This window comes from Schistocerca piceifrons, chromosome 4, assembly GCF_021461385.2.
Source record: "Schistocerca piceifrons isolate TAMUIC-IGC-003096 chromosome 4, iqSchPice1.1, whole genome shotgun sequence".
In the NCBI taxonomy this organism is placed as follows: domain Eukaryota; kingdom Metazoa; phylum Arthropoda; class Insecta; order Orthoptera; family Acrididae; genus Schistocerca; species Schistocerca piceifrons.
Window position 1 is genome coordinate 790,710,622 of NC_060141.1, and position 18,392 is coordinate 790,729,013.

The 18,392-nt window shown below is 44.4% G+C and overlaps 1 protein-coding gene across 1 annotated transcript in view; it reads right to left on the reverse strand.

Moving 5' to 3' along the window:
- Positions 1 to 18,392, reverse strand: part of LOC124795125 (discoidin domain-containing receptor tyrosine kinase B-like) — a 275,212-nt gene that overhangs the window by 11,441 nt on the left and 245,379 nt on the right. The window contains exons 13-15 of the mRNA XM_047258988.1: positions 15,262 to 15,459; positions 8,324 to 8,416; positions 7,016 to 7,157 (exon numbers count right to left, since the gene is read on the reverse strand). Of these exons, the coding sequence (XP_047114944.1) occupies positions 7,016 to 7,157; positions 8,324 to 8,416; positions 15,262 to 15,459 (433 nt within the window). The remainder of the gene's footprint in view (positions 1 to 7,015; positions 7,158 to 8,323; positions 8,417 to 15,261; positions 15,460 to 18,392) is intronic.

Sequence of the window (18,392 nt, forward strand, 5' to 3'; positions counted from 1 at the left end):
CCACAGATGGGCTCGAGAAACAGTCTTCTGAATTTAAACACGTCCGCTGACCACCACTCCCCAGACACGAACATTATTGACTAATCTGTGGTGCCTTGCAACGTGCAGTTCATAAGAGATCTCCACCCCCTCATAGTCTTACGGATTTATGGGCAGCCCTGTAGCATTCATGGTGTCAGTTCCCTCCAGCACTACTTCAGACATTTAGTCGAGTCCACGCCACGTCGTGTTGCGGCATTTCTGCGTGTTCGCTGAGAGCCCTACACGATTTTAGGCAGGTGTACCAGTTTCTTTAGGTCTTCAGTGTATTATGGCGGCAGTAGAATCCGTCTGCAGTCCGCTTCAAATGCCGATTCCCTAAGTTCTCTTAATCGTGGTCCACGAAAAGAACATCGTCCTTCCTCCATAGATTCCGACTTGAGTTCACGAGGCATCTCCGTTATATTCGGGTGTTGATCGAACCTAGCAGTGAGAAATCTAGCTGCCTGCCTCTGAATTGCTTCGATGCCTTTCTTTAACCCAACCTTGCGGGGACACCTAAGACTCGATCAGTAGTCACGAATGGTTCGCGCTGGTGTTCTATAGGCGGTCTCCTTAAGTCGTGAGCGACACTTTCCTAAAATTCTCCCAATAAACCGACGTCAGTCATTCGCCTTCATAACACCGTCCCTAATTGCCTGTTCCATTTCTTACCGCTAACTGTAATAGCAAAATACACTGTATAAACCATGTGTCCAAGAAACGCAAATAGTTCTCTTTGCTGACAACGCAGATATTATAATCTCCAGTAATGAGGAAACTTAAACACTTCTAAAAAAAATTTCTTGAGAATGTATAACCGGTCACTACAAATCCATTGTCACTAAATTAGGTAAAACACAGTATACGCAATACATTATTGCATAAAGCCTGTCCATAACATTAGAAGCAATACATGAAGGTAAGTGAATAGCTGAAACGGAATTATTATACATGTGAACTTGTCTGCATCATGCATTACATCGCTGGACAGTTTCGTCCTGTGGCCATTTCCATATGCAACTGAGTTAGTGAAACGTGTGTCGTATTTAAACCGATGCAACTGCTTTTAAGTCAAAGGTGACATTTAATATAGGCGGTTACTGATCTTGATCGTTATCAGATGTGTCACGACCTTTTGATCCCTAGTTACGCTTTACCACTTGCCTAGGCAGTGAAATCCTCTTTTATGTTCTCTGCCAGAGAAATTCGTATCCACCATATTTCGTGTGGTCCGTTCCTATCAATCATCAATTCCCTGAAGATTTAATTCACATTTGATTATGGAACTCGTCTCTTGGTAATTGCAACGCCTTGCAGGTAAATTACGAGGGCATACAATTTTCGTGAGGTAAATTCAGTATCTGATTATCAGGGGTCTGTGGAAGTCCGAATTGAAACCACTGCAGGACGTTATCAACATCAGGCTTCGAGACTTTTCTAGGTAGTGACTATAGTAACCGTCAGCGCAATAAGCCACCGTAAGAGTGTCTTCTGAAACACTGATGCCATCAGCATCACTGAATGACACGTTTTTGTTTCTGAACACTTGAATCATTTTCTATCAGAGGTACATGTTTTTCTATTCATCTTCCACTTATTTAAAGATTGGTGTAGCGTCTGGGACCGAGCACCTTGTCAAGGGCGAAGCTGGTCGGCTGTTCGTGCGCTACTGCCGAGGGAATGTATAGAATGTGCTTCTAGGCGACCACGCCTCGTCATAGGATCAGAGAACGCAAAGTTCGGAAGCTTTCCCATGCTCCAGAGTAGGATAGGCGGCCATCCGTTGGGGATCTCAGGAGATAGTACAACGGTGGTGCAGGAAACGCGGCTAGTAGCACCGCTGAGTGCACACTGTTGAACGTGGGGCTTCGCAGCAGACGACCCCAATGTGTTCCTTGCTGACTCAACGACTTCGTCAGTTACCATAACGGTGGACACGGCATCATCGAGATGGGACCGTCGAGCAATAGAAACCTGTAACTGGGTAAAATGAATCCTGGTAAAATGAGTCAATGGTCGTGTTCGGATACACCGCCTGGTATTATAATGTGGGGAACATTCACCTCGGCTTCCACAGGAGCCGTGGTAGTAATCTAGGGAAATTCGAGTTCCGCAGAGTACGTGAATATTATTGCATACTAACTGCATCCGTTCATGCTTGGCGTCTTCCCTGACGGCGATGGAAGCTCCCAGCAACGTAACAATCCGTGCCAAAAGGCCAGAATCATGCTACAGTGGTCCGTGGACCACGAAGGTGTATTTGGTCTAGTACACCAAATTAGCATGACCTAAATTGGATGCAAAACATCTGGGAGCTATCGGGCGCTAGCTCCACGCAGGGGATTTGCTTTACGTGTGCGTAAACATCTGATGCCACATGCCTCATGAAACGTACCAAGGACTTCTCCAATTCCTATCACGCAGAATCGCTGTTGTACTGCGTTCCAAAGGACGACCAAAACGCTATTAAACTGGCAGTTATAATGTTTTGTCTTATCTGTGTGTATGTACATATAACGCATACTGTGGTGGAATCAGGCATGATACATATTAGGAACCCTTAGACGCCTGTGGCTGTCGATCACTTCATTTATAAAGAAATCATAGCTCCGTTTGAACAGATTTCTACGTGAGCAGTATGTGTTGTTTGTTGCGGTCATCAGTCCAGAGATTGGCTTGATGCAGCTCTCCATGCTACTCTATCCTGTGCAAGCTTCTTCATCTCCCAGTACCTACTGCAATCTACATCCTTCTGAATATGCGTAGTGTATTCGTCTCTTTAACCCTCCACGCTGCCCTCCAATACTAAATTGGTGATCCCTTGATGCCTCAGAAGATGTCCTACCAACCGATCCCTTCCTCTAGTCAAGAGCAGTATGTTTGGTGTTCCAAAACGATCTTTACAACCTTGATCATGTATATTTTAGAAAAGACTATAGACATGTGTGGCTTGCGGCATAATTTCGACGCACATTTGATGTTCGTTTTTGATTTTCTCTTTCTGCTGTTGTCTTTTTTCACACGACTATCACGTCCGACCGTCGGACACTGGTATACGATGTCCAAGGCATTCGGAAGTGTCACGAACAGGACGAGATCTGAGCTTCCGTATACAAGTGATGCAGATATGGAACGGATGAAACAGCCATTTATCCAGAGTCCAACCAAATGAAGCCCCGAAGTGTCTCGCCATTTACAGCTACAATTATACGCTGTGCACAGATTGCTGCACAAGAGACTGACGCTTCAAGCCTACAAGATGCAGCTGCGTCATTTACTTTAACCTGATGACAGGCCGAAGTGCAAGACATTTGCAGTTGAGATTCTGAGTTGCATTGGCGATGACCCGGACTGTCCGACAACGATGATGTTCACGGACGAAGCTAGCTTTCGTCAGAGCAGCTATTGCACACGTTAATGAGGACGTGATAGGTCGGACTGGAATATTTCTCAGGTTGTCTGCATGCTATAAATGGCGCACACAGTTAAAGTCTGTTAAACGGTACTAACACTTTAGTTGTGAGCGAACATTATGCACTAAACTGTACTTTCTACATACTCCCTTTCACAAATGTACGTGATTCACGTTGTACAGTTCATTTTGGAACACCTGCACTTTGTGAATTACAGCTTTCATTTGATATAAACGGAACAACTTTGATGTTAAAAAACACCGATTCATTATTTATATAAAGTTACTAATGGAGTACCCGGCACAGCGCAGGTATTTCTATATTCTAAACTTCTATTAGTTTATCTCCTCAACCCCCTCCCCTGTCCAATTCCTCCATGACCCCCCCCCCCTCTCCCCTCCTAGTCTCCTTCCATCTCCTTCTAACATTATCTCTGTCCATGTCCTCCTTCACTCTTCTCTGTGATCATTTGATCCTCCCTCCTGTCTGTCCATCCTTCCCTCCCTTCTTTGCCCATCTACCCTCTTCTCTCTCTGCGTTACCATTCCACCCCAATAGGTGGCTGGAGGTTCTTATGCCCACATTATTTCTTCCCAGATCGTAAATAACGTTTGAAACAAATGTGGTTAAAACCGTTCATGGCATTTAGTATGAGCATTTAACGCATAGCTTTGCACCTGTACGCACATGTCACATATATCTGCTATATATTTAAAATATTTCACACGAATTTCCGCACGCATGTCACCTAACGTCGATTTAGAGTAGTGTTTTGCAACATATACTGTATTCGAACATTATGAAGTACCTCGAAGAAAACGGTTTATTAACACATAGTCAGCACGGTTTGAGAAAGTATCGTTCTTGTGAAACACAACTAGCTCTTTATACTCATGAAGTAAAATGTGCTATCGACAGGGGATGTCAAATCGATTTCGACACCGTTCCTCACAAGCGTCTTCTAACCAAACTGCGTGCCTACGGAGTATCGCCTCAGTTGTGCGACTGGATTTGTGATTTCCTGTCAGAAAAGTCACAGTTCGTAGTAATACATGGAAAGTTCAAATGGTTCAAAGGGATCTGAGCACTATGGGACCTAACATTTTAGGTTATCAGTCCCCTAGAACTTAGAACTACTTAAACCTAACTAGCCTAAGGACATCACACACATCCATGCCCGAGGCAGGATTCGAACCTGCGACCGTAGCAGTCCCGCGGTTCCGGACTGCAGCGCCTAGAACCGCACGGCCACCACGGCCGGCCATGGAAAGTCATCGAGTAAAACAGAAATAATATCCCGCGTTTCCCAAGGAGGTGTTATAGGCCCTCTATTGTTTTTGATCTATATTAACGACATAGGAGACAATCTGAGTAAGCGTCTTAGATTGTTTGCAGATGATGCTGTCATTTACCGTCTTGTAAAGTCATCAGATGATCAAAACGACTTGCAAAATAATTTAGATAAGATATCTGTATGGTGCGAAAAGTGTCAATTGACCCTGATTAAGGAAAAGTCTGAGGTTATTCACATGAGTACTAAAAGAAATCAGCTAAATATCGATTACGCGATAAGTCACACAAATCTGAAGGCTGTAAATTCAACCAAATATTTAGGGATTACAATTGCAAATAACCTAAATTGGAACGATCACATAGATAATATTGTGGGTAAAGCAAATCAAAGACTACGATTCATTGGCAGAACACTTAGAAGGTGCAACAGGTCTACTAAAGAGACTGCTTACACCACGCTTGTCCGCCCTGTTCTGGAGTACTGCTGTGCGGAGTGGGATCCGCATCATGTGGGACTGACGGATGACATCGGAAATGTACAAAGAAGGGCAGCTCGTCTTGTATTATAGCGAAATAGGGGAGATAGCGTCACAGACATGATACGTGAATTGGAGTTGCAGTCATTAAAACAAAGACGTTTCTCGTTGAGACGGGATCTTCTCATGAAATTTCAATCACCAGTTTTCTCCTCCGATTGCGAAAACATTCTGTTGGCACCGACATACATAGGGAGAAATGATCATCACGATAAAATAAGAAAAAATCTGGGCTCGCACAGAAAAGTTCAAGTGCTCGTTTTTCCCGCGTGCCGTTCGAGAATGGAACATTAGGGAGACAACTTGAAGGTGGTTCACTGAACCCTCTGCCAGGCACTTTATTGTGAATAGCAGAGTAATCACGCAGATGTAGATGTGTATCTCTAGCCAATTTCGCGTTGCAATTTCGGTCTCACGTAGCTCTATGACGGCGTTCCTCCCGAGGCTGACGTCGTTTCTGCTGAGCTACATGGCGTACTAGAATGATATAATTTTGCAGTCTGTGAAATGTGATGGACAAAGAAGTAGTAAATTAAAATGGCATGTAAGATGCAGATGTTTTTTAGCCATTTCAGTGCTCATGACGGCACATCTTCTGATCTGTCTCCTACAATGATATAATTTTTCTGGTACAGTTAGTGATCTATATGAATAGTGTCTGCAAAATGCTTCACGAATACAGTGAGCAGTAAAGAAGAAATTAAAATGTCATGATGCATGCAGCAGTTTTACTGCTTGAAGAGCGAAAATAGAGTAAGCGATAAACTTTTTCCTTCCATGTGGGCTGTCAGCGAGAGAAACTTTCGTAAAGATTTGAAAGTATATGTAAAACTTGTTGCAAGTCACTAAGTACTCTTATTCTCAAATACTGGATGAATAAAGTAAGGGTATTCGCGTGTCGTGAGCCACGCTACATTCCACCTTTGATAGGTAGATAGTTCTTATACATACAGAGATTCTTTCGAGACACTGATATGTGTGTCACGTTTCGTTGAAATCGATCCCGTGGATTAGGAGAAGATGTGGAATATACATACGTATGTATAAACGTACATTAGTTTTTTATAATATGTATGGATTTATAATAGTACTTTCATTAATTTTGTAATATTTACGTAAAAACAGGTGCAAAGTTTTTTACATACTTTCGTAAGCAGCTGCACAAGTGTGTAGACTCTTTATTTACAACTACAGTATCTCTGTTGTTCTACCACGCACATGGTCGGTAGAGCTATTACTCTAGTGAGTCTTGTGTAATCGGTTGTAAGAAAGAGATACGTTTCTGCATCGCAGCGAGTTGTAATTCTGTGAAAGGACGGAGTTGTAAATCTTGTCAAGTACGGAGGTGGCTTGTTACTATGGAAAATAGAGAAGACAAAAACATAGAGGGACTATTTGCTAGCAGGACCTTCCTCTATTGTCCAAATTGAACTGCGTAGGTAATTCCTTCGAACTGACACAACCTGAGCCAACAGTTACACTTCGAAGAAGACAACGAAGCCAACATACACAGCAATTAAGTACATATTTTATAATTTATCAGTGTGGGAAAGAATACATTCAGTTTTACCGAAAATGACAAAACTCTGCAAAGCTGATACGCCCTTGGAGATACAATTCCTATTTAAAGAGAGTATTACAGTACCTACAAGATGATTTGCAGGTACTGAGTGCGGCATATCGAACTGGCGCAGCTGGGCGACCCGCAGTTGACAGTGACAACGTAAAGCGATGAACTTCGTAAGGACTCACCTGGAGCACCGACTCCCACGCCATCCACCGCACCGGCAGCCCCGTCACGCCGTCCACCTTGCAGTAGTCGGCCTCGTAGAGTTCGTTGTGTGTTCCGAAGTCGCACACCTTCACCTGGTAGCCCTCGCCGACCAAGCAGTTCCTGCACATCCAGTCAACACGACAATGACAAACCATACAATTGTGTAACAGTCATCATTACGTTTGCTTTAGAGTAAAAAACACGACTTGAGTTGGAGAATTATAGCCAGTACAGGTTTGGTCGAAAATGTTCGCCGATAAAGCTCGAAATGCTTTCATCAAGGGGCAACTATCATGTACCACCATATACGGGGTGACAATTATTGAACTATATGAAGAAAAACGTAAATTAGTTACAAATTACGGTGTGCGCACTCTTTATTGAACGTGTAAACGTCATTACAGATATTCGGATTTAGGTTATGACACGTTCGACTTGCCCACCATCATTGAAGATGATGTGCCGCAGACGAATAGCGAAATTACGCATGATCCGCTGAAATAATGGAACATCGATGCTGTCTGTGACCTCCTGAATGGTTGTTTTCAGCTTAGCGACGGTTATTTCTGTACACCTTGTCGTTAATACAGCCCCACACAAATTAGTCGCATGTGTTCGGATCCGGATAATATGGCGGCCGATCGAGGCCCATGCCAGTGTCCTCTGGGTACCCCAGAGCCAGAATGCGGTCCCCAAAGTGCTCCTCTGGGACATCAAACACTCTCCTGCTTCATGGGGTCGAGCTCCGTCTTGCATGAACCACACCTCTGTGGAAATCAGGATCACTTTGGATAATGGGAATGAAATCATCTTCCAAAACCTTCACGTTCCGTTCGGTAGTCACCATGCCATCAAGGACTATCGCACCGATTATTCCGTGACTGGACACTGCACACCACCCAGTCAACCGTTGAGCGTGAAGAGACTTCTCGATCGCGAAATGCAGATTGTCAGTTCCCCAAAAGCGTCAATGCAGCTTACTGACGAACCCATCCAAATGGAAGTGGGTCTTGTCGCTAAACCAGGCTACAATGCGCATACTAATTCGCATCATGTCCCGCGTCCAACAGTGAGGTTTGAACGTCATAACGCAAACCGTTCAGAAGTTATGATGATTTTATTTCATATAGTTCTATAGTTGTCACCCTGTACTATTGGTGTCTGTTGCTGTATTAACTTTCATGAACTACTACTGTTAGGCTTCTTATCACAGAACATTCTAGTATCAATCAAACTCTCACGAACACCACAGGCGTTAGTAACTTCCAAATAATATAGATTATTACCTTGTGGCAAGATCTCTGTGAACGAAGTTCAGCGTTTCGAGGTATCGCATTCCAGATGCTATTTGGCAGGCCATATACAGCAAACAGTTAAAGCTGAAACAGAAAAATTCAGTGTTCACTACTGCAACGTCCTCACTAATCGTCACAGAACCTTATTCACTACATAATAGTACAAACTACCAAGCATAAAATTACATTAAAACAGCAAAAGATTGTGTCGCTTCGAGTTTCACCTTAATTGCTGAATAATTTTCCAGGAGGAATCAAGGCTTAATATAAAGGCTGCACTGACGCAGCCTTGTAAGAAACTAGTTGACTTGTTATAACTCCCGTCTAAGCCGGTATTCCTAGTAGGAATATCGTCCTGAAACAAGTTTTCCATTGGAAAATCCTGAACATGTTGACTACTCAAAATGACGAAAAAAAGATAGGCAGATTACAATTTCGTAAACGACAAGTTGTTTTCAGGCGAACTAGACCTGCCTTGATCGATGTAGGACAAGCACCAGCCACGCTGATTCAGAATGACAGGACAGATATGCGAATCCCGCTAGTCTCGTACCGTATATTCCAATGTGTTATCACTACTACATACCGCTCAATACACCATCAGCAAATAAAATAAATCAGAATCTAAAAGTGCGTCTTTGGTTTCTTTTAACAGTACGTATACTGTATATGACAACTGCGATGTTTAGAAACGAGCTTTTGAAATACAAGTGTGAAATGTTAAAGACATCCTTCGTGAATTCGGCTTCTTCATAATTTTCGTTACTTTGGTAATGGGAAATGCTCAACAAGGAGCTAGGGATTACCGAAATATCGTGTCTCAGGAAGGTGGCCGGCACAGGAAGTAAAGAAGACGATCTACTGTTGCTCTACACAAGAACAGTCATACGAGACTATGTGTAAGTTTCTTTTACGTATGCATTGCGTTAAAATGAAGAAAGTTGATAATTTATTTGAATTTGTGATCCACAATGGAGTTCAAACTGCGATCTTTCTATTTCGTCTTCTGCGACCTATATGGAAGAGCAGCTCACAGCTTCGGTTACATATTCAAAAAGCCAATTCTGTTTTTCCCCTTTCCTAACTTCGCAAGTACCGGGTGGTTATAATTACAGTGCAGGTACTTACAGAGCTCCAGTGTGTGCTGTATTCTAATGCGGTAGTGTGGACCCGATTTACGCTGGAAAAAAATTAGTTCCAATTTTGGCCACCTGGTGCAAATTTGGCGTCGTGAATGCAATAAAGAACGTATAGCTATGTTTCCATGTTTCACGTATTAGGAACGAGACGAGATGAGAACGAGAGAATCTAAGCACCGCGCCGCCTAGCTGCGGCAGAAGTAGACAGCGTCATAAAAAGGCGACAGCAGTGACTTATGAACTGTATTGTTTTGCTTGCACTGAAATTGTACACACAGAAGGATATTGATTATTTGTATGTCGCCATTTGCTTGCGACACGTCTTTGTGAATGCGCAAAGTTAAGTATTGTCAATTTAACTTACTGTAATAAACTCCATTAATATGTTTTCCTGGACTTTTTTTCTAGTGATCCAAGGAAACAGCTTCCTAGGCACTCTATATTAGACGAGTGTGCAGAATACAAGAAAGTGTCTCCAAGCAGCGTCCCTTTGGAAATAAAGTGAGGAAGTGTAAATCATTCACGAAGGAGATTGCTTACAAAATTCCACTCCCATGCGTACAAGAGCTTCAAACGTCTGATTACTTTCTAAATGGGTTGATGCGTCAAATGACGTTAAGCATGTACAAACTTTATTATAGAAGACGCAATATCCTAAGTATGTTGGTTTTATTAGTTTCGTATTAATTACGCACAGAACGTTGAAAAAATAAAACTGCACTTGTATTTTGTGGCTAATTTGCGCTCCATTTTAAGGTAAGCTAGTTTTGCACGTATCTAATTTTTCATGCAACTGAATATGACGTCATAACTGCTGAACTATGTGCCATACAATAACACAATTTTGCAGGTACATACAGTGGCGTGTGTCCTAATAGAGTTAATAGTAAAGAAGTAATAAATTAAAACACCGTGCTTGATGCGTAAGTTTAACTGCGTCATCAGCGAAAATGTAGTAAGCGATGTACTTTTTCTTTTAATTACTTGTATGAGGTGTCAGCGAGAAAAAGTTTCTAGAAGTTTTGATATGTGTGCCCTCATTCTCACGTACTGGATGAATATAGTTAGGGTAATTTGGGCGCCGTGCGTTTCATTGCCTGAAGACTTAAAAACAATATCTACCTGCAACGTCTCATCATGTTAAACATCAATTTACTATTATATAGCTTATTGAGTAGATTATGAGATAATTTTAATTCGTTCCGTAATTATATGAAATACTGCAAATTAAATTTTTGTTGCTTACGCTAGCGATAAGATAGACAATATGTATTGGACTTGGGCTGCGCGAGATTAGCCGAGCGGTCTAGGACGCTGCAGTCATGGACTGTACGGCTGGTCCCGGCGGAGGTTCGAGTCCTCCCTCGGGCACGGAAGTGTGTGTTTGTCCTTAGGATAATTTAGGTTAAGTAGCGTGTAAGCTTAGGGACTGATGACCTTAGCAGTTAAGTCCCATAAGATTTCACACACATTTGAACATTTTTTTGAACTGGACTTGGGTGACCGTTTTAGCCTTGCACTCCATCTAAATCAAATGGCTCTGAGCACTATGGGACTTAACTTCTGAGGTCATCAGTCGCCTAGAACTTAGAACTACTTAAACCTAACTAACCTAAGGACATCACACACATCCATGCCTGAGGCACGATTCAAACCTGCGAACGTAGCGGTCTCGCCGGTCCAGACTGTAGCGACTAGAACCGCACGGCCACTCCGGCCGGCCCGCGCAGGTGTCTTCTCCATCGTCATCAGGAGTCAAAATCACTGACTGCTAGGGATGGCATGGTGTTCTGCTTATACAGACGCAATGGTAGCGTCTGGAAACTTTCAGAGAGGGCCGGCGTGACGCATGAGTAGAAGGCAAGTTGGGCAGCTCTTAGCAGCTGCGTTCCGTCGCGGGAACCAGTGAACATGAAGCGGCAGTTTCAAATGTGGCGCCGGCCCCTCGCGCCAGCCGACGTCACTCGGTCCCGCGGCAGGCTGCAGTTGCCACGAGCTGCCCAACTTACCTTCCACATCCGAGTCGCTCCGTCCTCGTTGGACGGCTCCAGACTCTGCTACTGCATCGACATAAGCAGAACACCATGCCAGCTCCGACAGTGATCGCAACTCCTGATGACGATGGCGTCGATAGCTATCTAAAGCTCAAATGCTGTATTTGAAGCGACGCTGTTCCTAACGGCGAAAGATCCCGATGACGCCGCTATGTAATGAGGAATTGACCACGAGATGTCATGCGTGGCGGAGCAGCGAGTATAAGAGAATCTGTGACAACAAGTGGGCCAGGACAGCTCAGTCAGTTCGAGCGTGGGCTAGTCACATGAGTAACAGATCAGGGACATTTCAGAGTTTCTGAAGTTGATCTGATTGTGAGGTGGAAACGCGAAGGAACTACCATAGTTAAACACATACCTGGGAGACTTCATGTACTGACTCAATAGAGAACATCGAGCTTTTGAGACGGTGGTTGTAAAAACTCGCATGAAACCAGCGAAACGAATCTATGGTGATTTCTCAAGTGCTACCAGAAATCAACCTAGCAAGACTGTATGTACAGAGTTAATAAGAATAGTATACAATGGTCGAGCAGCTCTCCAGAAGCCAAACATATCTGAAGTCAATACTTAGCGATGTTTCTGATAGCCGTGTGGCGATCCAATGGACAGATTTGATTTTTGCGAGTGCCTGAGAAAGTTGGTGCAGTCGTGTGTAGTGCCAAAAGTGAAGTACAGGGAATATGGTGTTACGGTAAGAGGACTATGAGCGCATTTTACAGTACTGTGCAAATCGATATCTCCTCTGCCGTTCTGTCAAGTCTTCATATCTTGATTGCACTGATTCCATACATCATGTCACAGACATCACCCATGTCATCGGCGGAGGGTCACAAGACCATCCAGTAACCTGTTCTCACCCGTAACTCATCAGGTGCTGTCTCCCAGACCTCGCGAAAAGTTTCGAACTCGTTCTCCAAGGCCAGATTTGGCGGAATGCTTCTATACTCCCCCTACCCTCCTTAAATTGCCAAGCCTACGATGTTTGCAGTCGGCTGCGTTATCGCCTTCTGTGTTTATTGCTGACACGTGTTACTGATAGGTTTTGGAGTCTCCTAGACCGCGCCTCGTGAACTACGTAACTGCTTTCCTCAGTACGGTACCGTACAGCTCAAAATATGTTGGCACGAATGTGTCGTTTTTAACTTTCCCGAGTTTGATTACATTGTTAGTCGATCTAGGGAGGAAGGTGTCAGTGATATAGGTCAAGAAATTAACGGAAAAGGCGACGATTTTACATCAGCCAGTGTACACAGTTCTGCTATCGAACAAGGGGAAGAACTTCAGGAAAATTGTGATGGGGATCTTTCTGCTTCTTCAATGAAATGTTTAAAGTGTCTGCTAAAATCGAATGTGTTCTGAGTGGTGATAAAAATGTAGTTCCCAGCAATGAATGTCATTTTGACACACTTTCTCTTTGTACCTATCGGGTGGAATTTTTGCGCGCAGATTTAAACCCTGGAATTTAGTATTATTTGGAAATTTATTTGCTACAGAGATTGTAAAATTCAGTACTCTAACAGTCTATTTATGTGTACAATTTAAAAGAATCACACAAAATTATGTGCTTCTGTGAGATAAATAGTAAAATGCTCAAGTTTCGTTTAGTGCAACAAAATAAACTAGAATCATTTAAACAACCCTTAAATAATTGTAAAAATGTATGTTATACAGCATAAATTAAAAATTTCAAATTATTTTTGCCCTAAATCTCGGTTTAAACATAGAGGTCCCAGAGATCCTAGGTCGTGGTATACGGTACCTAAAGTCACCTAGCGAGTTAAGGGCTAAACTACCCACAGCGCTCCAAAGCGGCCAGTTGAAACACATCAGTTATTCACGCCGACTTGTTTCGAAAGCGCGTCACCCATTCTGCTGTTTTCCAGAATTGTGCTTCTGGGGTGCTACAATATTCTGGCTAACTGCCGTGTGTGTCTGATCTAGACGCGAGGGATGCATCTTGCGCACGTCAGACGTTTTGCTTTACGAGACGTCTTGAAACCGTTTTTTTGCATTTAGAGGAGAGCATGGCCTGACCAGGACATCACACTTGTGCTGGATCCTGTTCAGTGCAGACCAATACGGGCACAGTTTCTCTAATGATGATAAAATCTTCTTCGGTTGACAGCCGAGTCAATGTGTTGTTCTCCAGCAACGTTTCAGCAAGTTTCTTACCTGCCATCTTCGCCTGAAGATGGCAAGTAAGAAACATGCTGAAACGTCGCTGGAGAACAACACATTGACTGAAGATGGCAAGTAAGAAACATGCTGAAACGTTGCTGGAGAACAACACATTGACTCGGCTGTCAACCGGAGATTTTATCATCAAGATTTGCCGAGAAAGCCTGCATTCTCATATAAGTACCTCTATTGTAGCGACGCTGGAGACTGGCATGCAGTCCTCACTTATTTCAGTGTGACTGCAATGAGTTCTTGCCTTAAGACGAACTCCCTACGTGTCACAAGCTGCGACACAGTCGCGAATTGAACAGTGACCGGAATATAAAATAAATATCCCTTACTTTACGTCTATGGTCTCAAATTCTTTTTTACATCAGACTACCGGTTTCGATTTATAATGACAACTTGATATCTCTTTTACAAAAAGATGTCCTAATATACTGGAGCCATAGCGTCCGGCACTTGTTGATGCCACTATGGCCCCAGTACATTTGGACATGTTTTTATAAAACGGATCTGAAGATAGTCATTGTAGACCGATAGTGGTAGTCTGATGACAAATTTTTTTCTTCCTACGTGTGTTTTACTCGCGTTTCTTGGAGAATGTATGGTTTTTCGAGTCATTTACATGCGGAATAGCGTTCGTTCAAACTGAAATGGAGCTCAGTGACGCTTTCGGAAAGTTGGATCGATGTGGGAATCCGGTCTTGCTTCGAACATCTATGAGCATTCGGTGCATTCAGCCCCCCTCTCTCTCTCTCTCTCTCTCTCTCTCTCTCTCTCTCTCGGCCATCAGTAAGCAGATTGCTTTGCTTATATTATTTCTAGCTGCGCTGCAAAGCTAAGGATCTTATGGCGTTACTTCTCTTTGTCAGGAGATGAAACCACGTGGGTTTGCGTGTTCATGAGTAGCACTGAACGGCAGGTGATCTTTGTCCCACTTAACAGTTCTGTTAAGCAAGTAAAATATTTGCTTTGTATCGCCAGATATAATTCTTTTGTCTTACATAATATTTTCAGCTTTACAGTAACTACTGATGTTGTGGTTTGTGACTGAATGCGGATCCGCCAGCAGCAATGTCTTAATATCAGTCTCCTACGTAATTTTAATGACAACTACTAAGGTTCAAAATTCTTTTTCTAGGATACTAACATTCAGATCGTAAAAATGGCAAATACATTTGCATTGCACTAGTTTTCGTCTACAACATGGATCTTATTACACGAAGTGTTCATTAGCTTCGCGTAATTCATTCGTAATAGTAACTAATGCGTTCCCTTCAGAAGTACATCAATGAAATTTACGTCGCGTCTGCAGAAGTTTAACCACTGTCACTGCAATTTTACGAGTCAGGTAGCTCTATGGAAGTGTCTTACCTGAAGAAGGGCTGTAAATAAGCTTAAAAGTTGCAGCCGTACGATGTGTTCTTCAAGAATCAAATTTTTGTCGGCTCTCACAGTGCACTCTTGTCAGGCGCTGACTAGCACTCTGCCCGGCGTGCTTGTTTTCAGGATCCTAGAGTGAGGTTCGCAGCGCAGCCAGCGGCGGACGCACCTGAGCGAGTTGGCGGCCAGCAGGTGGTCGTCGTCGTCGGCCATCTGGTGCGCCCTGAGGAACTGCGTGAGGTCGCCGTGCTGCAGGTACTCCATGACGACCGCCAGCGGCTCTTCGCTGCTGGACAGGCCCAGCACGCGCGCCAGGTTGGCGTCCTCCAGCGCCGCCAGGATGTGCACGTCGCGCAGGAACACTTGTCTGCAACACGCGGCAGCTGCTCAACACTCCTACGACGAGACTAACTTACCCTAAATATTCCTACTATGACATCAACACTTGTCTGCAACACGCGGCAGCTGCTCAACACTCCTACGACGAGACTAACTTACCCTAAATATTCCTACTATGACATCAACACTTGTCTGCAACACGCGGCAGCTGTCAACACTCCTACGACGAGACTAACTTACCCTAAATATTCCTACTATGACATCAACACTTGTCTGCAACACGCGGCAGCTGCTCAACACTCCTACGACGAGACTAACTTACCCTAAATATTCCTACTATGACATCAACACTTGTCTGCAACACGCGGCAGGTGCTCAACACTCCTACGACGAGATTAACTTACCCTAAATATTCCTACTATGACATCAAAGCTGAAAATCGACGAACTTGTGTAACCCCTACCCACACACACAAAGAAAGGTAAAAGCACTTATGTCTTTACATATGTGTGTTTCAGGAAGAGTGCAAGTACACTCCTGGTAATTGAAATAAGAACACCGTGAATTCATTGTCCCAGGAAGGGGAAACTTTATTGACACATTCCTGGGGTCAGATACATCACATGATCACACTGACAGAACCACAGGCACATAGACACAGGCAACAGAGGATGCACAATGTCGGCACTACTACAGTGCATATCCACCTTTCGCAGCAATGCAGGCTGCTATTCTCCCATGGAGACGATCGTAGAGATGCTGGATGTAGTCCTGTGGAACGACTTGCCATGCCATTTCCACCTGGCGCCTCAGTTGGACCAGTGTTCGTGCTGGACGTGCAGACCGCGTGAGACGACGCTTCATCCAGTCCCAAACATGCTCAATGGAGGACAGATCCGGAGATCTTGCTGGCCAGGGTAGTTGACTTACACCTTCTAGAGCACGTTGGGTGGCACGGGATACATGCAGACGTGCATTGTCCTGTTGGAACAGCAAGTTCCCTTGCCGGTCTAGGAATGGTAGAACGATGGGTTCGATGACGGTTTGGATGTACCGTGCACTATTCAGTGTCCCCTCGACGATCACCAGTGGTGTACGGCCAGTGTAGGAGATCGCTCCCCACACCATGATGCCGGGTGTTGGCCCTGTGTGCCTGGGTCGTATGCAGTCCTGATTGTGGCGCTCACCTGCACGGCGCCAAACACGCATACGACCATCATTGGCACCGAGGCAGAAGCGACTCTCATCGCTGAAGACGACACGTCTCCATTCGTCCCTCCATTCACGCCTGTCGCGACACCACTGGAGGCGGGCTGCACGATGTTGGGGCGTGAGCGGAAGACGGCCTAACGGTGTGCGGGACCGTAGCCCAGCTTCATGGAGACGGTTGCGAATGGTCCTCACCGATACCCCAGGAGCAACAGTGTCCCTAATTTGCTGGGAAGTGGCGGTGCGGTCCCCTACGGCACTGCGTAGGATCCTACGGTCTTGGCGTGCATCCGTGCGTCGCTGCGGTCCGGTCCCAGGTCGACGGGCACGTGCACCTTCCGCCGACCACTGGCAACAACATCGATGTACTGTGGAGACCTCACGCCCCACGTGTTGAGCAATTCGGCGGTACGTCCGTCAACTGCACATACGGTTCACGTCCACGCTGTCGCGGCATGCTACCAGTGTTAAAAACTGCGATGGAGCTCCGTATGCCACGGCAAACTGGCTGACACTGACGGCGGCGGTGCACAAATGCTGCGCAGCTAGCGCCATTCGACGGCGAACACCGCGGTTCCTGGTGTGTCCGCTGTGCCGTGCGTGTGATCATTGCTTGTACAGCCCTCTCGCAGTGTCCGGAGGAAGTATGGTGGGTCTGACACGCCGGTGTCAATGTGTTCTTTTTTCCATTTCCAGGAGTGTATTTAAATTATTTGAATTACTGTGTACTACCAACTTCTAAAATAAACACTGCATATAAAGTGTGTCCAATTTTTACTCCTCATGGTGATGCAGCTGTTAGAATGTAACCAAATCAGATACTCACAAAAGCTACTAAACAAAAGTAAACGCTTAAGATCAAAATCGATTTTCGTAGATTCCATTTCCGACTTCGAACTCTCTTGAGAGCACAATTGTAACTCTTCTGGGGTCAGATATTAATCATTTAGCGCTGATGTTTCTAATATTTACTGAGTCTCATCGTTAGCTACGGTAAGAATGTAGGTTCAAGCAATAAATTAAAATTTTTACCAGGGTCTCAATTGGAGGCCAGGTATTCTGCTTAGTAAGGACAAGCGCTAACCACTGATCCGCACTTACCCTGCAGCTACCACGCCTGCACGGACTACGTAGTACGTCTGCGTCCCAAACAGAAATTGCAACTCACGCCTCAGCCCATCGCTATTTCCCTTCTGCACTCGCATCAGTATTGTACAGGCTCTCCAATATTGGAATAGGATTTCTGTACGCCAGGCAGTTGTGGTAGCCGTACTGTCAGTTTGACGGAGCGGTTATCGCATCTGGCTATTAAGGACGAGACAACGGTTTGAACCCTAGTGCTGGTACACATTTTAATTCATTGCTTCTGCCTACATCAGTATCTTCTGAGGTATTAATGGAGTTATTTCATGAAGTCAGCACTATTCATAATCTCTTCTGTTTAATTTTTCTCTGTTGACTTCGCCTCTGAACCATGCTCACATGAAAAAATGTAAGGGGTAAGGTTCACTTGCAACCAATTATCTGCTGGATGAATTCCAATTTGTATCTTCCTCTACAGTTTATGCCTTCTACAGCTCTCTCTAGTACGATGGAAGTCGATCCCTGATGTCTTGTCAGTGTTTTCAAAATATTCCTTTTCTCTCCGATTCTGCGCAGAACCTCCTCATTCCTTACCTTATCAGTCCATCTAATTTTCAACATTCGTCTATAGCACCACATCTCAAATGCTTCGGTTTCCCCACAGTCAAT